Source organism: Symphalangus syndactylus, chromosome 5, assembly GCF_028878055.3.
Source record: "Symphalangus syndactylus isolate Jambi chromosome 5, NHGRI_mSymSyn1-v2.1_pri, whole genome shotgun sequence".
NCBI lineage: Eukaryota > Metazoa > Chordata > Mammalia > Primates > Hylobatidae > Symphalangus > Symphalangus syndactylus.
Window position 1 is genome coordinate 59898969 of NC_072427.2, and position 24366 is coordinate 59923334.

The window sequence follows — 24366 nt, forward strand, 5'->3', positions numbered from 1 at the left end:
ATCCTATTCCACTGATTTCTGATCTCTTGGTTTCACTGAGCATGCGATGTCAGAAAACTTTAGTGAGAATGAAATGAAGGTTTTTACTATGCAAAAGACAGAATACGGCCGGGCGCGGTGGCTCACGCTTGTAATCCCAGCACTTTGGGAGGCCGAGGCGGGCGGATCACGAGGTCAGGAGATCGAGACCACGGTGAAACCCCGTCTCTATTAAAAATACAAAAAATTAGCCGGGCGCGGTGGCGGGCGCCTGTAGTCCCAGCTACTTGGAGAGGCTGAGGCAGGAGAATGGTGTGAACCTGGGAGGCGGAGCTTGCAGTGAGCCGAGATTGCTTCACTGCACTCTAGCCTGGGCGACAAAGCGAGACTCCGTCTCAAAAAAAAAAAAAAAAAGACAGAATACTGCCAAAGTACTGGCTTCTACAGCCAGCCAAGATGCTGAGTGGATAGGCCATCTTGAGTGACACACTCTAAATCTTCAACTGCAGACATTTCACTTGAATTAACTGTATGTTAGACAACAGAATTCACTCACTGCCCATTATACACAAAACTCTACATTAAATTTCTTCAGTCACAAATAGGACCTCACGATAAAAGAGAGAAAATCCTGGCTCAAAAGATAGAATACCAGTGTTCTAGTAGTGACTCAGTGTTACTTTGACAATGTCTTTTAAACATTTTTTTATTTTTTCTTTTTTATTGAGACAGAGTCTTGCTCCATCGCCCACACTAGAGTGCAGTGGCACGACCTCGGTACACTGCAACCTCCGCCTCCCAGGCTCAAGCAATTCTTGTGCCTCAGACTCTCGAGTAGCTGGGATTACAGTCTCGTGCCACCACACCTGGCAAATGTTTTGTATTTTTAGTAGAGATAGGGGTTTCCCCATGTTGTCCAGGCTGGTCTCGAACTCCTGAGCTCAGGTGATCCGCCCACCTCAGCCTCCAAAAATGCTAGGATTACAGGCGTGAGCTACCACACCCGACGTCTTTTAAACATTCTGCAATTCAGTTTCCTCATGTATAAAAATGGTAGAGCAGCCAACTTTCCTTTATGATAACTAGACAAGTGAAAAATAAGTCTTCTTTTTTTTCTGAGGCAGAGCTTGCTCCATTGCCCAGGCTAGAGTACAGTGGCACAAACATAGCTCACTGTAGTCTCAATCTCCCAGGCTCAAGCGATCCTCCCACCTCAGCCTCTCTAGTAGCTGGGACTACAGGCACGTGCTACCACGTCCAGCTAATTTTTTTGATTTTTAGTAGAGATGAAGTCTCACTATGTTGCCCAGACTGGTTTCAAACTCCTGGGCTCAAGTAATCCTCCCACCTCGGCCTCCCAAAGTGCTGGGATTACAAGCATGAGCCACCACGCCTGGCCTTGAAAGATAACTCTTGATATGTCAAAATAAAGCAAAAGCAGTCTGAAAAACATTCAATTCCTCTTCTAGGAATCTCAGTGGTATTTATTAAATTTGGAGCTTTATACTTTTGCCAATGAACTCTCTGAGACAGATAAAGTGAACAGCTTAACTGAAAGTGTACTTATAAGATAAAAAAACAGGTCTATGAACTAGACACCGTGTCAGAAGAATTTTAAAGATAAGTATGGAAGGCTGGGCACGGTGGCTCACGCCTGTAATCCTAACACTTTGGGAGGCCAAGGAGGGTGGATTGCCTGAGCTCAGGGGTTCGAGACCAGCATGGACAACACGGTGGAACCCCGTCTCTACTAAAATACAAAAAATTAGCCAGGTGTGGCTGCATGTGCCTGTAGTTCCAGGTACTCAGGAGGCTGAGACAGGAGAATTGCTTGAACTCGGGAGGCGGAGGTTGCAGTGGGCTGAGATTGCGCCACTGCACTCCAGCCCAGGCGAGAGTGAGACTCCGTCTCAAAAAAATAAATAAATAAGTATGAAAAGTTACAAACAATAAGCACAAATATAAATAATTTGAAGGATTTTTGGATGGTTTTAAGTTACCAATATTTACTGAGAGCATGCATTATGCCTGACACTGCCAAGGACTTAACGTGCATTTCATTAAATCCTTCCAAAGTTGAATAATTTATGTACGATAAACCCGATCTATTACTGTATCATTAAATATGATAAGAAAAAGAGAAGAGGCCACACAAATGAGAGTTCTTTTCTATTACATTCCCCCCTGCCCCAACAACTTCCTCTTTTGGGATGACTGTGTGAAATATGAGGTCTGGAGCTGTGGCAGCCCCACCACAACCATATGGAAAAAATCAATAAAACCTTTTGACAAGATTGACAAGGGCCTTGACATTGTTAACTTCTGAGCTACCTACTTCCAGATCTGTTAAGCAGATGATTAAAACAACAAGTAGTAACGGTGAACAAAAGAAGCCAGCTACGCCAGGCACAGTGGCTCACGTCTGTAATCCCAGCACTTTGGGAGGCCGGGGCATGCAGATTACCTGAGGTCAGGAGTTCGAGACCAGCCTGGCCAACATGGCGAAACCCCATCTCTACTAAAAATACAAAAAATTAGCCAGGCGTGGTGGCGGGCACCTGTAATCCCAACTTCTCGGGAGGCTGAGGCAGGAGAATCGTTTGAAGCCAGGAGGCGGAGGTTGCAGTGAGCCGAGATCACACCACTGCACTCCAGCCTGGCGACAACAGCGAAATTCCATCTCAAAAAAAAAAAAAAAAGCCAGCCACAAAAGAGTACATAGTGTGTGATTCTATTTATTTATTTAAAGTTGAAAAAGAACCAAAATTATAGTATTCTTGTTTGCATACTTACATATTATAACGATAAAGAAAAGAAACAAGGAGAGAGCTTCTGGAACACTGACAATGTTCGTGGAGTTTTTCAGCCTAGGTGGTGGTTATGAATTATTACTATAATTCGTAAGGCTATACACTTGTTTTATGCTCTTTTCTGTGTTACATTTCATAATAAAAGAGTCCATACATTTCAAATAAAAATAAACACTTTGGGAAAAGTAAATTACTCTGTAAATCACCCTTTTTGAAAGCATAAAAACCACTTAGTTGGTTCATAACAGGATTAAACATCATACCAGAGTGTACTAGTTAAAAGGTTTCTAGAAGGCAAAGGACTCTTATTTAAGAACAGGGTATTCAAGGCCGGGCACGGTGGCTCACACCTGTAATCCCAGCACTTTGGGAGCCGAGGTGGGCGGATCACCTGAGGTCAGGAGTTCGAGACTAGCCTAGCCAACATCGTGAAACCGTCTCTACTATAACTACAAAAAATTAGCAGGCCATGGTGGCACATGCTTGTAATCCCAGCTACTCAGGAGGCTGAGGCAGGAGAATCGCTTGAACCCAGGAGGCGGAGGTGGCAGTGAGCTGAGATTGTGCCACTGCACTCCAGCCTGGGGCAATAAAGGTGAAACTCCATCTCAAAAAAATAAAAGAACAGAGCAGAATATTCAGTAAGAACTCAGAAAAAGAAAAAAAGAACCAGGGAACCAGGATTCAATACCTGGTGTGCCTCTGAATACTGGGAAACATCTTGGACAAGTTATTTAACCTATCTACTTCAGTTTCCTCATCCATAAAATGAGGATAATAATAGTGTTATAGGGTTGTTGTGGGAATAAATGAGCTAGATGCTTGTAGCAGAATGCAAGGTGCTAACAGCAGAATCTGGCACACAGTAAGCACTTAACTATTATTTAAAAAATATTTTTAAAATCAAACTTGGATTAAGAATTCATTAAGAGAAAAATTCAGCTGCAGGGGGGTGGAGCCAAGATGGCCGAATAGGAACAGCTCCAGTCTCCAGCTCCCAGCCCCAGCGACACAGAAGACGGGTGATTTCTGCATTTCTGCTTGAGGTACCGGTTTCATCTCACTAGGGAGTGCCTAACAGTGGGTTCAGGACAGTCGGTGAAGCGCACTGTGCGCGAGCCGAAGCAGGGCGAGGCATTGCCTCACTCGGGAAGCGCAAGGGGTCAGGGAGTTCCCTTTCCTAGTCAAAGAAAGGGGAAACAGACGGCACCTGGAATATCGGGTCAGTCCCATCCTAATACTGCGCTTTTCCAACAGGCCTGGAAAACGGCACACTAGGAGATTGTGTCCCGCACCTGGCTCGGAGGGTCCTATGCCCACAGAGTCTTGCTGATTGCTAGCACAGCAGTCTGAGATCAAGCTGCAAGGCGGCAGCGAGGCTGGGGGAGGGGCGCCCGCCATTGCCCAGGCTTGCTTAGGTAAACAAAGCAGCCAGGAAGCTCGAACTGGGTGGAGCCCACCACAGCTCAAGGAGGCCTGCCTGCCTCTGTAGGCTCCACCTCTGGGGGCAGGGAACAGACAACCAAAAACTCAGCGAGAACCTCCACAGCCTTAAATGTCCCTGTCTGACTGACAGCTTTGAAGAGAGTAGTGGTTCTCCCAGCACGCAGCTGGAGATCTGAGAACGGACAGACTGCCTCCTAAAGTGGGTCCCTCACCCCTGAGCAGCCTAACTGGGAGGCACCCCCCCAGTAGGGACAGACTGACACCTCATTCAACCGGGTACTCCTCTGAGACAAAACTTTCAGAGGAACTATCAGACAGCTGAATTTGTGGTCTCACGAAAATCCGCTGTTCTGCAGCCACCGGTGCTGACACCCAGCCAAACAGGGTCTGGAGTGGACCTCTAGTAAACTCCAACAGACCTGCAGCTGAGGGTCTTGTCTGGTAGAACATATACACCATGGAATACTATGCAGCCATAAAAAATGATGAGTTCGTGTCCTTTGTAGGGACATGGATGAAACTGGAAAACATCATTCTCAGTAAACTATCGCAAGGACAAAAAACCAAACACCGCATGTTCTCACTCATAGGTGGGAATTGAACAATGAGAACTCATGGACACAGGAAGGGGAACATCACGCTCTGGGGACTGTTGTGGGGTGGGGAGAGGGGGGAGGGACAGCATTAGGAGATACACCTAATGCTAAATGACGAGTTAATGGGTGCAGGAAATCAACATGGCACATGGATACATATGTAACAAACCTGCACATTGTGCACATGTACCCTAAAACCCTAAAGTATAATAAAAAAAAAAAAGAATTCATTAAGATAAGCCTGCCAAATCTGATAATGGCAAGAACAGCAAATATGAATCAACTGTGTAATGTACCACACAGTAACATGGCTGTTACATCAAGCCATTCGCCCAATACTGAAAATGCCATGAGCACATAGCTCAGCAAAATAATTTCCTCAGGACCTAGCCTAAAAAACTGGTCATTTAAATTTCTTTTTTTCTTTTTTCAGATGGAGTCTCGCTCTGTCACCCAGGCTGTAGTGCAGTGGCACAATTTCAGCTCACTGCAACCTCCGCCTCCCAGGTTCAAGCGATTCTCTTGCCTCAGCCTCTCGAGTAGCTGGGATTACAGATGCGTGCCACCACACCCAGCTGATTTTTGTATTTAGTAGAGACAGGGTTTCACCATGTTAAATTTTTAAATACATACTATAGTTTATGTGTTACAGAAGTGTACTCAGAAATAAAAAATGTAGGCCAGGCGTGGTGGCTCACACCTGTAATCCCAGCACTTTGGGAGGCCGAGGCAAGCGGATCACCTGAGGTTGGGAGTTAGAGACCAGCCTGACAAACATGGAGAAACCCTGTCTCTACTAAAAATATAAAATTAGCCAGGCATGGTGGAGCATGCCTGTAATCCCTGCTACTCGGGAAGCTGAGGCAGGAGAATCACTTGAACCTGGGAGGCAGAGGTTGCAGTGAGCCGAGACTGCACCATTGCACTCCAGCCTGGGCAACAAGATCGAAACTCCGTTTCAAAAAAACATAAAAAATAATAATAATAATAATAAAAAACGTGTCCAAGATAAGAAAACGACTGTTAAAAGTGCCAGGATAAATCTTAGCCATGCCAAAGACAGCTACTCCTTTCAGAACTAAGAATAACATAGGGGTGGCCAGCCGAGTGCAGTGGTTCACGCCTGTAATCCCAGCACTTTGGGAGGCCGAGGCGGGCAGATCACAAGGTCAGGAGATCGAGACCATCCTGGCTAACATGGTAAAACCCCGTCTCTACTAAAAATACAAAAAATTAGCCGGGCCTGGTGGCGGGCACCTGTAGTCCCAGCTACTCGGGAGGCTGAGGCAGGGGAATGGCATGGACCCAGGAGGCAGAGCTTGCAGTGAGCCGAGATCATGCCACTGCACTCCAGCCTGGGGACAGAGCGAGACTCCATCTCAAAAAAAAAAAAAGAATAACGTAGGGGCTGGGTGTAGTGGCTAATTCCTATAATCCCAGCACTTTGGGAGGTCAAAGTGGGCAGATTGCTTGAGCTCAGGAGTGAGACCAGCCTGGGCAACATGGCAAAACCCTGTTTCTACCAAAAATACAAAAAGAATTAGCTGGGCATGGTGGTTTGTGCCTGTGGTCCCAGCTACTCGGGAGGCTAAGGTTGGGGGATCACTTGAGCCCAGGAGTCAGAGGTTGCAATGAGGTGAGATCACACCACTGCACTCAAACCTGGGTGAAAGAGAGCAACCCTGTCACACATTGTGCAATGGTGCAATCTCGGCTACACACAAGAGAGCTACACACAAAAAGCAGCCAAATGTATATGGCTTAAAAATCATTAGCGGCCGGGCGCGGTGGCTCACGCTTGTAATCCCAGCACTTTGGGAGGCCGAGACGGGCGGATCACGAGGTCAGGAGATCAAGACCACGGTGAAACCCCGTCTCTACTAAAAATACAAAAAATTAGCCGGGCGTGGTGGCGGGCGCCTGTAGTCCCAGCTACTCGGAGAGGCTGAGGCAGGAGAATGGCGTGAACCCGGGAGGCGGAGCTTGCAGTGAGCTGAGATTGCGCCACTGCACTCCAGCCTGGGCGACAGAGCGAGACTCCGTCTCAAAAAGAAAAAAAAAGAAAAAAAAAAATCATTAGCAGCTTTTGGTTGTTATAAAAAATCACCTCTGAAGAAGAAATATTAATAGCAAAAGTTTAAATGAAAAAATAAACAGTCACTTTCCACTGGAGTGAAAATCTATTCTGAAGATTCAAAATAATTTTCAAATTAGTATAACCTTAATATAGAAGAAAAAAATGATACTAGAATTAATCCACCCACTCGTTTTTAGTTTTCTCAAGAAACTTCATTCATACTCACCTTCAGACCAACAGGCCATATGTTACAAATCTGCTCAAATGCCCTACTTTCAGAGAGAATTTGCCTAATTATTCTGAAATACCAGCCCTTGTCACTATCCTCTAACCACACTTTAATTCACAGCATTTACTATCTCCTGACATTACATTACATAGAGATATATAGATATCTGTCTGTCCGTCTGTCTGACCTACTAGAATGTAAGCTCCATGACAGCAGGGACTGTATCTCCCCTCTTTGCTGTTGTACTGTTAGCATCGAAATGGTGGCTAATACAAAGTAGGCTCAACACGGTCTCTTTTTGTTGTTTGTTTTGAGACAGAATCTCACTCTGTCGCCCAGGCTAGAGTGCAGTGGCACGATGTGGCTCACTGAACCCTTAACCTCCTGGGCTCAGGTGATCCTCCCACTTCATCCTCTTGAGTAACTGGGACTTTACAACCATACGCCACCATGTCGAGCTAATTTTTTGTATTTTTTCTGGACACAGGGTTTTGCCATGTTGCTTAGGCTGGTCCTGAACTACTTACTGGGCTTGAACGATCTGCCCACCTCGGCCTCCCAAGGTGCTGGGATTACAGGCATGAGCCACCATGCCCAGCCAACCCAACCTCTTTTGAGCTACACACCTGGATATCCAACTGCTTATTCCATATCTCCATCTTCATAGCTCTTAAGTAGCTAGAATTCAATATATCCAAAAATGAAATAATGATCTACACCCAATCCTACCCCCAACAACGTGGCAAAAGTCAGTAATGGCATCGCTAATCACTCAGCAACTTAAGCAAAAAATTTTAGGACCATCTTTGATTCCTCCTTTTCCTATATCTGCCACATCTAAACATCAAGTCTCTCTATCTCTGTCTCTCTCAAATGGACAATTCCTCTCCCAACTTTCCACGCAAGCCAAATCTATGACATCTTGAAGCTGACAACTACAATGCTCACCTAATTAATTCCCTGCCTCTTGCTCCCTCCAAATCCAAATTCTTGCTGGGTGCAGTGGCTAATGCCTGTGATCCCAGCACTTTGGAAGGCCAAGGCAGGTGGATCACTTGGGGCCAGGAGTTTGAGACTAGCCTGGCCAACATGGTGAAACCCTGTCTCAAAAAAAGAAAAAAAAACAAACAAACAAACCCAAATTCTCTTTTTCAAATACCACTGTGCTTACAACTCTTCTTACTTCCTACTGTTTTTCAAATAAAGAACAAAATCCTGAAGATGGCCTTTGACCCATTTGGTCAAATATCCTTTTAAAATACTCACTGGACATACATGTCTGCAGTGCATATACGAAAAGATGCCCAAGACACATTGTTAAATTTTTTAAAAGAAGCATGATGAAAAATAGCATGTAGAGTACAAACCCTTTTGTGTTTGAAAAAACACGTGAAGGGGTGGGGAATAGAACAGATGTATACGAACCATATACATGAACCAGGGATTGGGGGCAGAAAAGATGACTTATTGAAACTCACCCCTTACAGCATATTGCTCAAAAATAATTTTTATCACTTCTGTGTTTATTATTATACATTTTATACATTACATATGTATGCTATATTATTGTAAATTTAATAATGTCTTACTTTCATAACTTAAGAATATTTTTAAAAGGTGAATCAGAAATAAGAAAATACTAGTAATAAAATCTTCATGTTTACTTTTTCTCAAATTCCATCTAAATCCAAATAAACCCTATGGGATTTGATACCTCTAATCTGAGCCAAAAGTTAGAAGGCAAAAAATAATTTATGACTCTTCAGCACCTAAAGTTTTTCTAGTCACCATTTCCCTGACGACCAATTTGAAACAGAAAAAAAGGTTCAAGTTATGATCACATTTAGAAGTTCAGCCAAGATCCAACTTGGTCCACCCCAATCACATTGTATAAAATTTAAATTCATTCCTACCTTGATTTGACAATCTCTTTTTCATATATATCTTCAATAACCTGTTATCAAAAATATAAAAATGTTTAATATCTCAACAACTTTTTTCAACCCTAATTGACAGTTTTTAATGAGTGAGATTATATAAAATAAGTTGGTTTAGGAAAGCCATCAAATATTACTGCTATTGAAATAATGAAATATTTAAAATAATCCCATTATATTTCTCAAAATGTGAAATTAACAGAAAGCAAAGTAGAAAAAATAAATAATAAAAGAGGCTTAGATTCATTAAAATGATGTGCTTATAAACATTTTTAGGGAAAATAAAAATTCACAAGATCAGGATTTTTTTTAAACTTAAAGTGTATAAATGTTATCAGACTCCATTTAAGAGTGATAACTGTGTGACTTCAAAACCCAGACAGAAAATAAGTTAAAAGTCTGAAGATGTAACAGACACAAATTCTAATTGTTACATCTCGTTATCCAAATGAATATGATAGAGCTTCAGAATTTCCATTCATTTGAGTGATGGTGGGCAGAATGGTGTACTACTTAAGAATTCAGACTCTGGCCAGGCACAGTGGCTCACGCCTGTAATCCGAGCACTTTGGGAGGCCGAAGAGGGTGGATCATGAGGTCAAGAGATCAAGACCATCCTGGCCAACATGGTGAAACCCTGTCTCTACTAAAAATATAAATATTAGCTGGGCGTGGTGGTGCATGCCTGCAGTCCCAACTACTTCGGAGGCTGAGGCAGGAGAATCACTTGAACCTGGAAGGCGGAGGTTGCAGTGAGTCAAGGTCACACCACTGCACTCCATCCAGCCTGGCAACAGAGTGAGACTCCATCTCAAAAATAATAATAATAATAATTCTGACTCTGGAATTGTACATCTCAAAAAAAAAAAGAAAAAAAGAACTCAGACTCTGGAATTGGACGCCTTCACTACTGATGGCTGGAACTCTTAGGCAAGTGCCTGACCTCTCCAAGGCTCAGTTTCCTTACCCACAAAACAGATCTAATAACACAGACTACTACACAGGATTACTGCAAATAAAATAAGACAGGGCATATAAACAATTAGTACAAATACTGGCACACAGTGAGCCTTCAGTAACAGTTATCAATAGCAGCAGTAGTAGTGCTAGCATTAATAATAGTAAAAAAAAAAAAAATACTACTGTAAAATTATGAAGTGCTTTAACATGGTATAATATTATTGTATGGTAACTATAATGTCTTTTTTTTTTTTGACATGGGGTCTCACTCTGTCACCCAGAGTGGAGTGTAGCAGTGCAATCACAGCTCATTGCAACCTCTGCCTTCCAGGCTCAACTAACCTCCAGCCTCAGCCTCCCAAATAGCTGGGACCACAGGCATACACCACCATACCCAGCTAATTTTTTGTATTTTTGGTAGAGATGGGGGTTTCACCATGTTGCCCAAGTTGGTCTTGAACTCCTGAAGTCAAGTGATCTACCACCTCAGCCTCCCAAAGTGCTGGGATTACAGGCGTGAGCCATGGTGCCTAGCCTATAATATCTTTTAACTGCTCCAAGTATATTTGGGTAATAAGTATTTGTGAGTGGTAAAGGGAGAGAGGCGATGAGGAAAACAAATCTTTTTTTTTTTCTGAGACGGAGTTTTGCTCTGTCGCCCAGGCTGGAGTGCAGTGGCGCAGTCTCGGCTCACTGCAAGCCCCGCCTCCCGGGTTCACGCCATTCTCCTGCCTCAGCCTCTCTGAGTAGCTGGGACTACAGGCGCCCGCCACCACGCCCGGCTAATTTTTTTTTTTGTATTTTTAGTAGAGACAGGGTTTCACCGTAGTCTCGATCTCCTGAACTCGTGATCCGCCCGCCTCGGCCTCCCAAAGTGCTGGGATTACAAGCGTGAGCCACCGCGCCCGGCCTGAGGAAAACAAATCTTGTTCAATCTAGATGAAATGCTCTGTTACTGTTTTCATCGAATTTCAAATTAAATAATAAAATAAAGATTACTGGTTGGCCAGGTGCGGTGGCTCAAGCCTGTAATCTCACCACTTTGGGAGGCCAAGGCGGGCAGATCACCTGACGTTAGGAGTTTGAGACCAGCCTGGCCAACATGGCAAAAACCCATCACTACTAAACATACAAAAATAAGCAGGGCGTGGTGGCGTGCGTCTGTAATCCCAGCTACTCAGGAGGCTGAGGCAGAAGAATTGCTTGAACCCAGGAGGTGGAGGCTGCAGTGAGCCAGGATCATGCCATTGCACTCCAGACTGGGTGACAAGAGCGAGACTCCATCTCCAAAAAAAAAAGATTACTGGCAGAAACAAATATATATTCGTAAGAATTTAAGTTCAAATAAAGTAAGAAATTTTGGGTAAAAAGTTCAGTTTTACCAAGAGTGCCTAAAGCATCACCATTAAATTTATAATGGCAGAGCTTAAGAGTCTTCATTACTTGTTGAATGGTATGCAATACGTCAACATCTATTTCATTTAAAGACCTCACTCTCTTTAAGGGACAGGGTCTCGTTCTGTTGCCCAGGCTGCAGTGCAGTGGCCTGATTACAGTTCACTGCAGCCTCCAACTCCTGGACTCAGTCAGTCATCCTCCCACTTCAGCTTCCAGAGCAACTGAGACTACATGTGTGAGCCACTGCACCAAGCCAATTTTTTAAATTTTTTTGTAGGGACGAGATCTCACTACTGCCCAGTCTAGTCTCAAACTCCTGGCTTCAGGTGATCTTCCCTCCTTGGTCTCCCAAAGCACTAGGATTATAGGCATGAGCCACCACACCTGGCCTTAGACCTCTCTTTAAGAACCTATTCCAATAAGAATTAACCCTATATTTGGGAATTTGTCATATTATTTGTTCTAAATTGCTTCAGTTGGACTTAGTCAATTGAATAAGTTCAATTCCCTCATTGAATATTACTGGACTTTAGTTATTACACTATACAACTGCTGCTCCTTCCATCTTTATTATAGACCTTTACCTCATTCACCACTCTAAAAACAAGATAACACAAGAGATTTAATCCTAAGTGAACTATCAAAAACTTGTACAAAAATTTCTGTATATTTACAAAGATTTATTACATGATCATTTATAATAATGATAAATTAAAAACAACCTAAGAATCTATAAACAGAAAAACAGTTAAGTAAATTATACACATATACTTTTTTTTATTTTTTTTTTGAGACGGAGTCTCACTCTGTCGCCCAGGCTGGAGTGCAGTGGTGCGATCTCAGCTCACTGCACGCTCCACCTCCCGGGTTCACACCATTCTCCTGCCTCAGCCTACCAAGTAGCTGGGACTACAGGCGCCCACCACCATGCCTGGCTAATTTTTTTGTATTTTTAGTAGAGATGGGGTTTCACCATGTTGGCCAGGATGGTCTCGATCTCCTGACCTCGTGATCCACCGGCCTTGACCTCCCAAAGTGCTGGGATCACAAGCGTGAGCCACCGCACCCGGCCACATACACATTTTTTTTAAGGCTTAAAGAAAATACAACAAAATGGTAAGAGAGGTTATCTCTGGGTAGTGATTATTTTCTTATGTGTAGTTTCTATGTCTTCCAAATTTCCTAACATAAATAATTGCTAAGTTTGATAAGCAAAAAATTGTATTTTTTGTAGATTCTTAGGTTGTTTTTAATTTTAAAAAAATTATGGAAAGCTTTTGTTGAAATAACCCTTTAAAAGGAGTGTAACTTCTCAAGAATTATGTTGAAACCAAAAATACTTACCTTTATATCAAAAGGTGATTTCTTCTTGATGTGGGGAGCCCAGTATTTACACGCTAACTGCAAAAGTAAACAGTATAAACAGTTAAGTTCCAGATTCTTGCCATTGTAGAGCTGGAAGACAGATCATTTAGTGATAAGCTGTTTCTTAACAAGGCCCTACTCAGCACTGGGGGACAGAGTAAATCTGAAGGGACTACACAGGCATGCAGGCCAGTTGGCATCCTTGACCCCAAACCACTAAATGCCAGTAGTGCTTTGCACTACAACATGCCATTGTGATTTAAACAAACAAAAAAATCCTCTCCAACCACCCCTACAGAAACAATACAGCTCAGTTAATAATCACAGAGCCAAACATCTTCAGCACAGCAATAAGGAAACCCTGGTCTAGAAAAAATAAGTGATCTGCCCAAGATTACAGTTAGTTAATAGTTGAGCAAGTATTACAAATGATACTCAAAATCTTCATGAATACTTTCTAAAATAATGAGCCTTTAAATGATTAGCTCATACCCATAACAAAACCTAAAAAAAAAAAAATTGTAGTCTATCAGCTGTTTATTACAGAGAATATAAGAGCTGGCATATTTCAGCAGATTAGGCTTGACCTGTAAATTGTGAAATTTAAACAAATATATAACTCTCTCTACATATTTAAAGAAACAGCGTAGTCTTATTCATAGGGTTTTGTTTCAAAACCCAATTATAATCTCTTTAAAAATAGAAAACTGGCAAGCACAAAGACTCAACATATTTATAAAAAGGTGACTACTCTGCAGTGTCTGGCATATCAGAGGCACTAATAAAGTCTGATGGATGAATGGATGGACAAATGAAGCAAAATCTGAAATGTTACTTCTGTGAGGCCGTCCTCAACACTACCTGATGGTGACAATTGCTTTCTCCTTCTCTTCATTTTGCATATAACTCTTTATAATCTTACCTTTCTATATTATAAATATTTGATTGCTTATCCATCTTTCCTTCTCACTTAATTGGAATACTTGAGAGATGGGACGTGTTTTCTTTGCTTTTATAGCTCAGCGATGAACACATACAACACAACTAAAGAGCCTCCCAAGCAGTTAGGACACTGGCCCTGAGGAATAGCCTCTAAAAATATTACAGTAACTTCCTACTTAAATGACACCTTCCGGCCAGGCATGGTGGCTCATGCCTGTAATCTCAGCACTTTGGGAGGCCAAGGCAGGCGGATCACCTGAGGTCAGGAGTTCAAGACCAGCCTGGCCAACACGGTGAAACGCCATCTCTACTAAAAACACAAAAATTAGCCAGGCGTGGTGGTGTGCACCTATAATCCCAGCTACTTGGGAGGCTGAGGCAGGAGAATCGCTTGAACCTGGGAGGTGGAGATTGCAGTGAGCCGACACCGAGCCACTGCACCCCAGCCTGGGCAACAGAGCAAGACTCCATCTCAAAAATAAATAAATAAATAAACAACACCTTCCCAAATTACCAATCACTCTCCAACTCAATACAAAATCTTCACCTCACCCCCAGTTATTCTGTGGTGTCCTCATTTCCTCATTCTGCTCCCTACGGGCATCATAAATTCAGTCATCTTCTTCTTACATCATACCATTAAGAGAATTAAGTCTAACCTGTTATGATGGACTCAGGAAATTACAAATAAAAATGTATATCCTATCTTCCCATCGAAACTGCTTACTGTACATCTGTACTTGATTAAAGATTAGCAAACATTTATTAAGCATCTATCATGTCTCTTCTCTGAGTTTCTCCTTTCCCTTGGGGTCTAACGTGTAATGTCTCAAATATCATGATCTCGCAGTATATACACACTGCCCTCCCTCAAACTCTCTAGTCTCATGTAAAATAAAAAGTTTCCATTCTCCACTTAGTACAGCTATGACAGTATAAACTGCTTAAAGTAAACCTTACTGAAAGACAAAACAGGAAATAAAAATATAATGGTATAAAAAAGTGAGGTCACAAAGTTCAGATCTCTAATCTCCTTAAAACTAAATTTTAAACTCTTGATCTCATTCATTCAATAAATAATTTAAAAAGTACCTTTTCTGGCTAGGTATGCCAGATGCTCAGAAATTAAATTAAAAAGAAAAAAGAAGAAAACACCTAAGCCCAAGATGTCCGCTCTACCTAGAAAACCAATTCCCCCACTTTCCTCTCTACATTTCAAAGTCCAACTCAAATGATACTTTCTCAATGAGAAAATTCTTCTTGGAAATTCTTTCCTTCAACAAAGTAATAATTTCATGCCCTTTTCTCAAAGCACTTCCCTCATACCCCAATCTGGCATTTCTCACATTAAACTACAGTGAGTTCTTCAAGTCTCTTAAAGTCTCCTTCCACAGGCTGTGCGTTAGATTGTGAGAACATGTCTGTTTTATTCCCCATGTACTCCCAGCACCTGGTATCGTACTAGGCACACACTGTGTGATGAGTATTTGTCAAATGAATACATAAGTGAATTAATGAACAAATATGCCAGATCATTAAGATGTAGTGCGAGAAAGGAAGGCTCTCAGCAATCTTGGGCCATGGGAACAATCATTAATGTCTAATATTTGCCAGATACTGTTTAGGCTCTTCTAGAGTGCAAAGAAAGGTAATCTTTGCCTTCAAGGCCACCCTGGCCTTTTTTTTTTTGAGATGGAGTTTCACTCTTGTTGCCCAGGCTGAGGTACAATGGCGTAATCTCAGCTCACTGCAACCTCTGCTTCCTGGGTTCAAGTGATTCTCCTGCATCAGCCTCCTGAGTAACTGGGATTACAGGCATGCACCACCATGTCCGGCTAATTTTGTATTTTTAGTAGAGACAGGGTTTCTCCATGTTGGCCAGGCTGGTCTCGAACTCCCGACCTCAGGTGATCCGTCCACCTCGGCCTCCCAAAGTGCTGGGATTACAGGCGTAATCCGACTGCGAGCCACAAGCCACTGCACCCGGCCCACCCTGGCCTTCTTTACATTCATACCTTAAGGTGTGTGTACTTGCTATTTCCTTGCTCTTCTCAAAACTGGCTCCTTCTTTGCATTCAGGTGTTAGCTCAAATGTCACCTCAGAGAGGACTTTCCTGACTGTCTTTCGTACACCTCAAACCAGTCTGTCACAGCCCTGTTTCATTTTCCTCATAGCATTTATCAGTGTGTGAAACTATACTGTTTATCTGTCTGGTTCTTCCCTCTAAAATGTGAGTTCCATGACAGAAGTAAACTAATAAATGACTTCTACTGCAAAAATGCAGGTATATGGGGAAAGAGACCTCTAATCTCGTTTAAGTTGTCAGGAAAAGCCTCTCTAAAGTAGTGTAGAAGGATGAGAATGAATAAAGGAAGGTGGAGAGAGAAAAAAAGAGGATTCCTAGCAGAGAAAATAATGTTGAAAGGCCAGGAGATGAAAGATAGCATGGCACATTCAAATAAATGAAGTTCTGTACGGCTAAGGCACAGAGTTAGAAAGGAAGAGGAAAAAGAGGAAACTGAAGATATAAGCACAGGTCAAATCACACAACACTATGAAGGATTTCAGCCATTAACCTAAGGGTAATTAGAATTCTTTAAAGATTTTTCTTGTCTTGTTTTGTTTTGTTTTTAGACAGAGTTTTGCTCTTGTTGCCCAGGCTGGAGTGCAATGGTGCGATCTTGGCTCATTGCAACCTCCGCCTCCTGGGTTCAAGCAATTCTCCTGCCTCAGCCTCCCGAGTGGCTGTGATTACAGGCGTGCGCCACCAAGCCTGCCTACTTTTGTATTTTTAGTAGACACAGGGTTTCTCCATGTTGGTCAGGCTGGTCTCTAACTCCCGACCTCAGGTGATCGACCTGCCACGGCCTCCCAAAGTGCTGGGATTACAGGCATGAGCTATCGCGCCCGGCTGAAGATTTTAAGGACAGCTAGCCTTAGTGTAGTCCCTGTAGTCCCAGCTACAAGGGAGGCTGAGGTGGAAGGATCACTTGAGCCCCGCCAACATAGCGAGACCCTATCTTGAAAGAAGAAAAGGAAGGAAGGGATTTTTTTTTTTTTTTTTTTTTTTGAGACGGAGTCTCACACTGTTGCCCGGGCTGGAGTGCAGTGGCACAATCTCTGTTCACTGCAAGCTCCGACTCTCGGGTTCACGCCATTCTCCTGCCTCAGCCTCCCGAGTAGCTGGGACCACAGGCACCCGCTACCATGCCCGGCTAATTTTTGTATTTTTAGTAGAGACGGGGTTTCACCGTGTTAGCCAGGATGGTCTCGATCTCCTGACCTCGTGATCCGCCCGCCTCAGCCTCCCAAAGTGCTGGGATTACAGGCGTGAGCCACTGCGCCCGGCCGGAAGGAAGAGATTTTAAGAAGGCAAGTGATATGATGAGATTTGCACTTGTACGAAATCACTCGGAAAGCAACATGAAGAATGGGCTAGAGGAGAGCAAGAGGAAGGACAATATAACAGATTACGATACCTTGGTCCAGGCAGAAAACAATGGCAACTAGGCTTAAGGTGACAGAGATATAGAACACCAGATAGATTCAAAACATATTTAGAATGTAGAAATGTAGGGACTAAGGGAAAGGGAGGATTCAAAATCACTCCCTAGGCTTCTGCCCTGGCAAATCTGTTGAGACAAGGAATAAAGAATAAAGAAGCAGGTGGGCATGATAACTTCTACATTGAACTACTTACACTCTTACGCAATTCGCAAATAAATAAGAATGAGGAATGATGCTGACAATCACAGGACTGTGGTTCCCTATCCAAAGCCAACTGTGGCTCACAATGCAAGATAGTAAACAGATTCTAAATGAACGCTCTCAAATCACAGAATTACTCTCTTTTTAGACGGGTCTATTTGGAGGTGTCTTGTCAGTTTCTCATCACTGCTCAAAAACTCAGGAAACTCTAAGGACCGGGAAAAAGCCTACTCCTACTTGAAGAGGCAGTGCAGCATCACTCTGCTGCGAAGCCTACTTGCCAGTCTCAGATAGATTGGGGTGTTCCCTCCTTTCTGAATCCATTGTTCCTGAGACAAACTCCAACACAGCAAAACTCATACAGTACTTTTCTTTTCATGTGTCTGTCTTCCTTGGGCCATGAACTCATCAGGGCAGGGCAGCTTCTTTCACCACGGTATGCCCAGCACCTAGCATAGTGGCCGGCACGGAGCTGATACTCAGTAAAAAGACGTGTGTGAATCAATTAACAAACGAATGCCTCCTCCGTGCTCCTACATCTTGAAAAAAAAACCCACCACCAGGCCTCGGGGCCACGACGTCCATACCCACTCACACACACCAGACTCGCCCGAGCTCACCTGAGTCACGAACTCCGCATTGATCTGGGACACCGTAGGGGCCACGATCTTCTTGGGCTGCGCAGGGGCTGCCATGGCAGCACTCTCCCCTCCACTCCAGTGGAAACGAAAGGACCGCTCTGGGCAGCGGCAACCCTGGTCCACTTCCCCTAAGTTACTGCCCGGGCGCTTAACTCCGCGCCGCACAAACGCTCCGGGCCGGATATCCTCAGTCTTCAGAGTCCCGTAGGGAACCCGTACGACAGCCCAAGCGTTCCCCGGGAAGCGGAATGGCGTGTAGCCGGAAGTTCATGCAGGCATTGGGGCTGAGCTAGCGAGCCAAAAGCTTTGACCTCCTCTGTACGCGCTCTCTAGCGGGCGGCAGAGAGAAGACACCTTGCTAGCGGGATTAGGATGGCAAGGGACGGACCCGGTGGATGGTGTTGGGTGGTGTTTCTCGTGGTTAGTGAAGAGTGCCGTGTGCGGTGAATGGGGATTTAGTTTTTTTTCAACCCTAAAGAAAAAACAAAACAAAACAAACAAACAAAAAACAGCCTGGGAATATGGGCTGGGTTTTAACTGCCCTTAACAGTGTTTTAGTTTAGTTTTGTTTTTTTTTTGAGATGGGAGTTTCACTCTTGTTGCCCAGGCTGGAGTGCAATGGTGCAATCTCGGTTTACGGCAACCTCTGCCTCCCCAGTTCAAGCGATTCTCCTGCCTCAGCCTCCCGTGTTGCTGGGATTACAGGCATGCGCCACCATGCACAGCTAATTTTTGTATTTTTAGTAGAGACAGGGTTTCTCCGTGTTGGTTAGGCTGGTCTCGAACTCCCCGACTTTAGGTAATCCGCCTGCCTAGGCCTCCCAAAGTGCTGGGATTACAGGCCTTAACAATTTTATGGAGGCAAAAATTGACATACAATAACCCAGCCAGGCGCGGTGGCTCACGCCTGTAATCCCAGCATTTTGGGAGGCTGAAGCTGGCCGATTGCCTGAGGTCAGGAGTTCGAGACCAGCCTGGCTAACATGGTGAAACCCCGTCTCTACTAAAAAACAAAAAAATTAGCCGGGCCTGGTGGCGCCCGCCTGTAGTTCCAGCTACTCGGATTCAGGAGAATTGCTTGAAGCAGGGAGGCGGAGGTTGCAGTGAGCCGAGATTGCGCCATTGCACTCCAGCTTGGTGACAGAGCGAGACTCGTCTCAAAAAATAAAAATAAAATAATAATAAAAACACATATTTAGGTTGTAAAATTTGATGCGTTTTGACGTGAACATAACATTTGTGAAACTATTGCCAAAATCATGATAATGAGCATATCAAAGCCTCTAAAAGTTTCCTCGTGCACTTTTGCAATCTGTGCCTTTCACTAGTCCCACCCACTTTTCAGGCAACCACTGATCTGCAGTCACTATAGTTTGCTTTTCATGGAATTTTATATAAATGAAATAATACAGTGCATGCCTTCTTTCACTCAACGAAATGATTTTGAGATGGATTCATGTTGCATGTATCAGTAGTTCATTCCTTTTTTATTGCTTAACATTCGTTCCATTTTACTGATATACCACAGTTTGATAAACTATTCATCTGCTGATAGACATTTGAGTTGTTCCAAGTTCTTAGTTATTACAAAAAAAGCCACTATGAGCATTTGTATATGTCTTCATGTGGACATATACTTCCTTTGCTCTTAAATACCTAGGAGTGAAATATTTGGGTTACACCATAGGTGTGTTTGTTTGTTTGTTTGTTTTGAGACAGAGTCTTCCTCTGTCGCCCAGGCTGGAGTGCAATGGCGTGATCTCGGCTCACTGCAACCTCTGCCTCCTGGGATCAAGAGATTCTCCTGCCTCAGGCTCTTCAGTAGCTGGGATTACAGGAAATGCGCCACCAAACCCGGTTAGCTTTTGTATTTTTAGTAGAGATGGGGTTTCACCATGTTGGTCAGGCTGGTCTTGAACTCCTAAGCTTGTGATCTGCCCACTTTGGCCTCCCAAAGTGCTGGGATAACAGGCATGAGCCACTGCACCCAGCAAGTGTATGTTTAAGTTTTTAGAAACTGCCATCTTTCTAAAGTAGTACTATTTTACATTCACATCAGGAGCATATAATTCTAGTTTGTTCTCCACCTCACCAACACTTAATATGGACAATTTTTTTTTAATTTTTAAATTCAAGGGTACATGTGCAGGATGTGCAGGTTTGTTACATAGGTAAAGGTGTGTCATAGGCGTTCATTGTACAGATTATTTCATCACTCAGGTATTAAGCCCAGTATACATTAGTTATTTTTTCTGATCCTCTCCCTCCACCCACCCAACCCTCTGGAAGGCCCCAGTGTGCATTGTTCCCCTCTATGTGAATATGGACAATCTTTTAATATTAGTCTTTATTTATTTATATATTTATTTTGAGATGGAGTCTCACTCTGTCGCCCAGGCTGGAGTGCAGTGGCCCGATCCCAGCACACTGCAACCTCTAACTCCCAAGTTCAAGCAATTCTCCTGTCTCAGCCTCTCGAGTAGCTGGGATTACAGGCACACGCCACCACACCCAGCTAATTTTTGTACTTTTAGTAGAGACGGGGTTTCACCATGTTGGCCAGGCTGGTCTCGAACTCCTGACCTCAAGTGATCCTCCCGCCTCGGCCTCCCAAAGTGCTGGGATTACAGGCATGAGCCACCGGGGGTGCCCAGCCCCTAATTTTAGTCATTTTAATAGGTGTGTGATATATTTCGTTGTGACTTTCATTTACATTTCCCTAGTGACTAATCGAGCATCTCTTCATGTGCTTATTTGCTATTCATATATCTTCTTTGGGGAAGCCTCTATTCATATTTTTTGCCCTTTTTTAAATTGAATAACTTGGTTTCTTTTTTTTTTTTTTTTTTTGAGACGGAGTCTTGCTCTGTCGCCCAGGCTGGAGTGCAGTGGCGCAATCTTGGCTCACTGCAAGCTCCGCCTCCCGGGTTCACGCCATTCTCCTGCCTCAGCCTCTCCGAGTAGCTGAGACTACAGGCGCCCGCCACCACGCCCGGCTAATTTTTTTGTATTTTTAGTAGAGACGGGGTTTCACCGTGGTCTCGATCTCCTGACCTCGTGATCCGCCCGCCTCGGCCTCCCAAAGTGCTGGGATTACAAGCGTGAGCCACCGCGCCCGGCTGAATAACTTGGTTTCTTATTACTGAGTTTCAATGCACACCCCTACCATTCCCAAATCCATACATAAATTAAACATGTGTCTCTAGTTAAACTCTCCCTGGATGAACACGTGCAAGAAACTGATAACACTATTGTTTCCAAGAAGGAGGAACTGTGGGGAGGGGACAACAGGAAGGGGAGAAAAGTTATTCCATATTTTATACCCTTTTGTAACTTTAGAATTTTGTAATATATATGACATGTTCAAAAATAAACAGTGTAGGCCGGTGCAGGGGCTCACGCCTGTAATCCCAGCACTTTGAGAGGCCGAGGCAGGCAGATCACAAGGTCAGGAGACTGAGACCATCCTGGCTAACAACCCTGTCTCTACTAAAAATACAAAAAATTAGCCGGGCGTGGTGGTGGGCGCCTGTAGTCCCAGCTGCTCAGAAGTCTGAGGCAGGAGAATCGCTCAAACCAGGGAGGCGGAGGTTGCGGTGAGCCAAGATCGGGCCACTGCACTCCAGCCTGGGCAACAGAGCAAGACTCCGTCTCAAAAAAATAAAAATAAAAATAAAACAGTAAAAAAATAAACAGTGTGGGCCAGGCACAGTGGCTCACGCCTGTAATCCCAGCACTTTGGGAGCCCGAGGCAGGTGGATTATCTTGAGGTCAGGAGTTCAAGACCAGCCTGGCCAACATGGTGAAACCCCATCTCTACTAAAAATACAAAAACTTGCTGGGCATGGTGGTGTGCACCTGTAATCCCAGCTACTCGGGAGGCTGAGGCAGGAGAATCACTTGAACCCAGAAGGCAGAGGTTGCAGTGAGGAGAGATTGCACCATTGCACTCCAGCCTGGGCAACAAGAGTGAAACTCCATCTCAAAACAACAACAACAAAAAATAAAAACAAAAATAGTGTGAACGTGAAAGCAAAGGCCTATAGGAATGGAGATTAAATGTGAAGTCCTTTTTCCCCCTATATGTTATTGTGTAAAGTTTTAGAGTGCTAGTGATTAAAATTTGCATAATCACAATTTTAAATGTAACAGATTTTGAATGTATAATATCTATTGACATTTTATTTACAAACACAGTGTCTATAAAATAAGAAAAATAAGATTCTGATGGCTTTTACGATGAATCTTGACATATAATATTTTGACTAGCAAAAACCACAGGGACTGTATTTCTATATATGCTATAGTTACAGCACAGATAAAGCCACCAAAGCAGATCATGCAGGGCTATGTCAGGAGTCAGCAATAAGGCTTGATGTGTTGAAAGCCTTGAAAGCTAGGGAGAGGAAGCTCTCTTCCACAGTAACGATTGTGGAAGACAATGGGAAACCACTGATTGTAAATCTATTTTTGGAAGATGACTTCTGTGTAGTATGTCAAATGGGTTGGTGCAGGTACTATGGGGATGGGAATATCAGCTGGGAGACTACTGCAAATCTAAAGCTAAAATAAAAAGGACTAAATGTGGGTTCTGACAGTCAAAATGAAAAGGAAGGAATAAATGTGGAAGACACTGGAAACACAGAAAAAGAGAAATAATCTTTAGTAGTTGAAAGAATCGTGGAACCATAAAGCACAATAGAGAAGACAGAGGGTAGAGTAGGTTTTAAAAGGAAAAATGATTCCTTTATATAGAGTCTGAGGTAGCAGGGAGACAGCCAGGTGATGATAAAAGTTTATTTTCCAAATTATATGTTTATTAAATTCATAATGTATCTCATAATTTTGTGGCCAAGAGAATATTAGGGGCCGGGTGTGGTGGTTCATGCCTGTAATCCCAGCACTTTGGGAGATCAAGGTGGATGGCGCACCTGAGGTCAGAAGTTCGAGACCAGCCTGACCAACATGGTGAAACCCCGTCTCTACTAAAAATACAAAAATTAGCTGGGCGTGGTGGCACACACCTGTAATCCCAGCTATTAGGGAGGCTGAGGCACGAGAATCACTTGAACCTGGGAGGCAGAGATCGCAGTGAGCCAAGATCGCACCACTGCACCGTAGCCTGGGTGACAGAGCAAGACTCCATCTCCAAAAAAAAAAAAAAAAAATTAAATCAATAAGCTACAGATCACATGTAGCTTTCTACTGATCTAACACGTAAACGGTTCTTTTTTTTTTTTTGAGACAGAGTCTTGCTCTGTCCCCCAGGCTGGAGTGCAGTGGCGCGATCTCGGCTCACTGCAAGCTCCACCTCCCGGGTTCATGCCATTCTCCTGCCTCAGCCTCCCAAGTAGCTGGGACTACAGGCGCCCGCCAACACGCCCGGCTAATTTTTTGTATTTTTAGTGGAGACGGGGTTTCACCGTGTTGGTCTCGATCTCCTGACCTTGTGATCCGCCTGCCTCGGCCTCCCAAAGTGCTGGGATTACAGGCTTGAGCCACCGCGCCCGGCCAAATGGTTCTAATTTATAATACCTAGCAGATTTATGACAAAACGTAGTATCATAATATCTCCCCTCCCCCTTGCTCTCATCTCTATCTACTTTTCTTATCAACTTCTCTTAGCTAAGTTTCTAACTAATGGTTTTGGACATTCTAAAATTATGTGTATTTTATGGTTTTCTCTTTACAAGCTTTCTACAATGTGTTTTGTAGACAGAAAGCAAAGGAACCAGGGAGTCAAGAAAGAAGGGTTTCAAATGACAAGATTGTCACTAGTGTCAAATGCTTCAAAGAAATCTGAAAGGACAAGAATTTCAAAAAGACCATGAGCTTGGCAATTAGGAGACCATTGGTGACCATTATTAATTGGGATATGTTGTAAGAAAGTCTACTTCTAAACTGGTTAACAGTAAGTAAAATCTATAGGAGTAATAAAATCTATAGGGGTGATAAGTTAGGCTTCAGGCAGTTGAATCAGGTTTCCAGCTCCATTACTCTGTGATTCCTTTCTTTGCCCCCCTACCCCATTCCCTCTGTGTTTTGACTTCATCACCAGATCAGTGTCCCTCATGGTACCAAAATGGAGGGAGCTTCTTCTATACACCCACTAATCCTTCCTGAATCACTAAAGTAAGTACATGGTTTCGCTCTGATAGAACTAACTTAGGTCAGTGCTCACCCCCAAGCCAATTACCCTGGCTTAGACCTGGGTTACCTATTTCTGAACAGTCATCATGGCAAGGGAGATGTGAGTATTCTGACAGCCTTAGACTGA

At 43.5% G+C, this 24366-nt stretch overlaps 1 protein-coding gene across 1 annotated transcript in view; it reads right to left on the bottom strand.

Moving 5' to 3' along the window:
- The window catches only part of AQR (aquarius intron-binding spliceosomal factor), a 116950-nt gene extending 98595 nt beyond the window's left edge, over positions 1–18355 (bottom strand). Inside the window, exons 1-3 of the mRNA XM_055278617.2 lie at positions 18069–18355; positions 12777–12833; positions 9051–9091 (exon numbers count right to left, since the gene is read on the bottom strand). Of these exons, the coding sequence (XP_055134592.1) occupies positions 9051–9091; positions 12777–12833; positions 18069–18143 (173 nt within the window). The 5' untranslated portion in view covers positions 18144–18355. The remainder of the gene's footprint in view (positions 1–9050; positions 9092–12776; positions 12834–18068) is intronic.
- Between the last annotated feature and the right edge of the window lie 6011 nt (positions 18356–24366).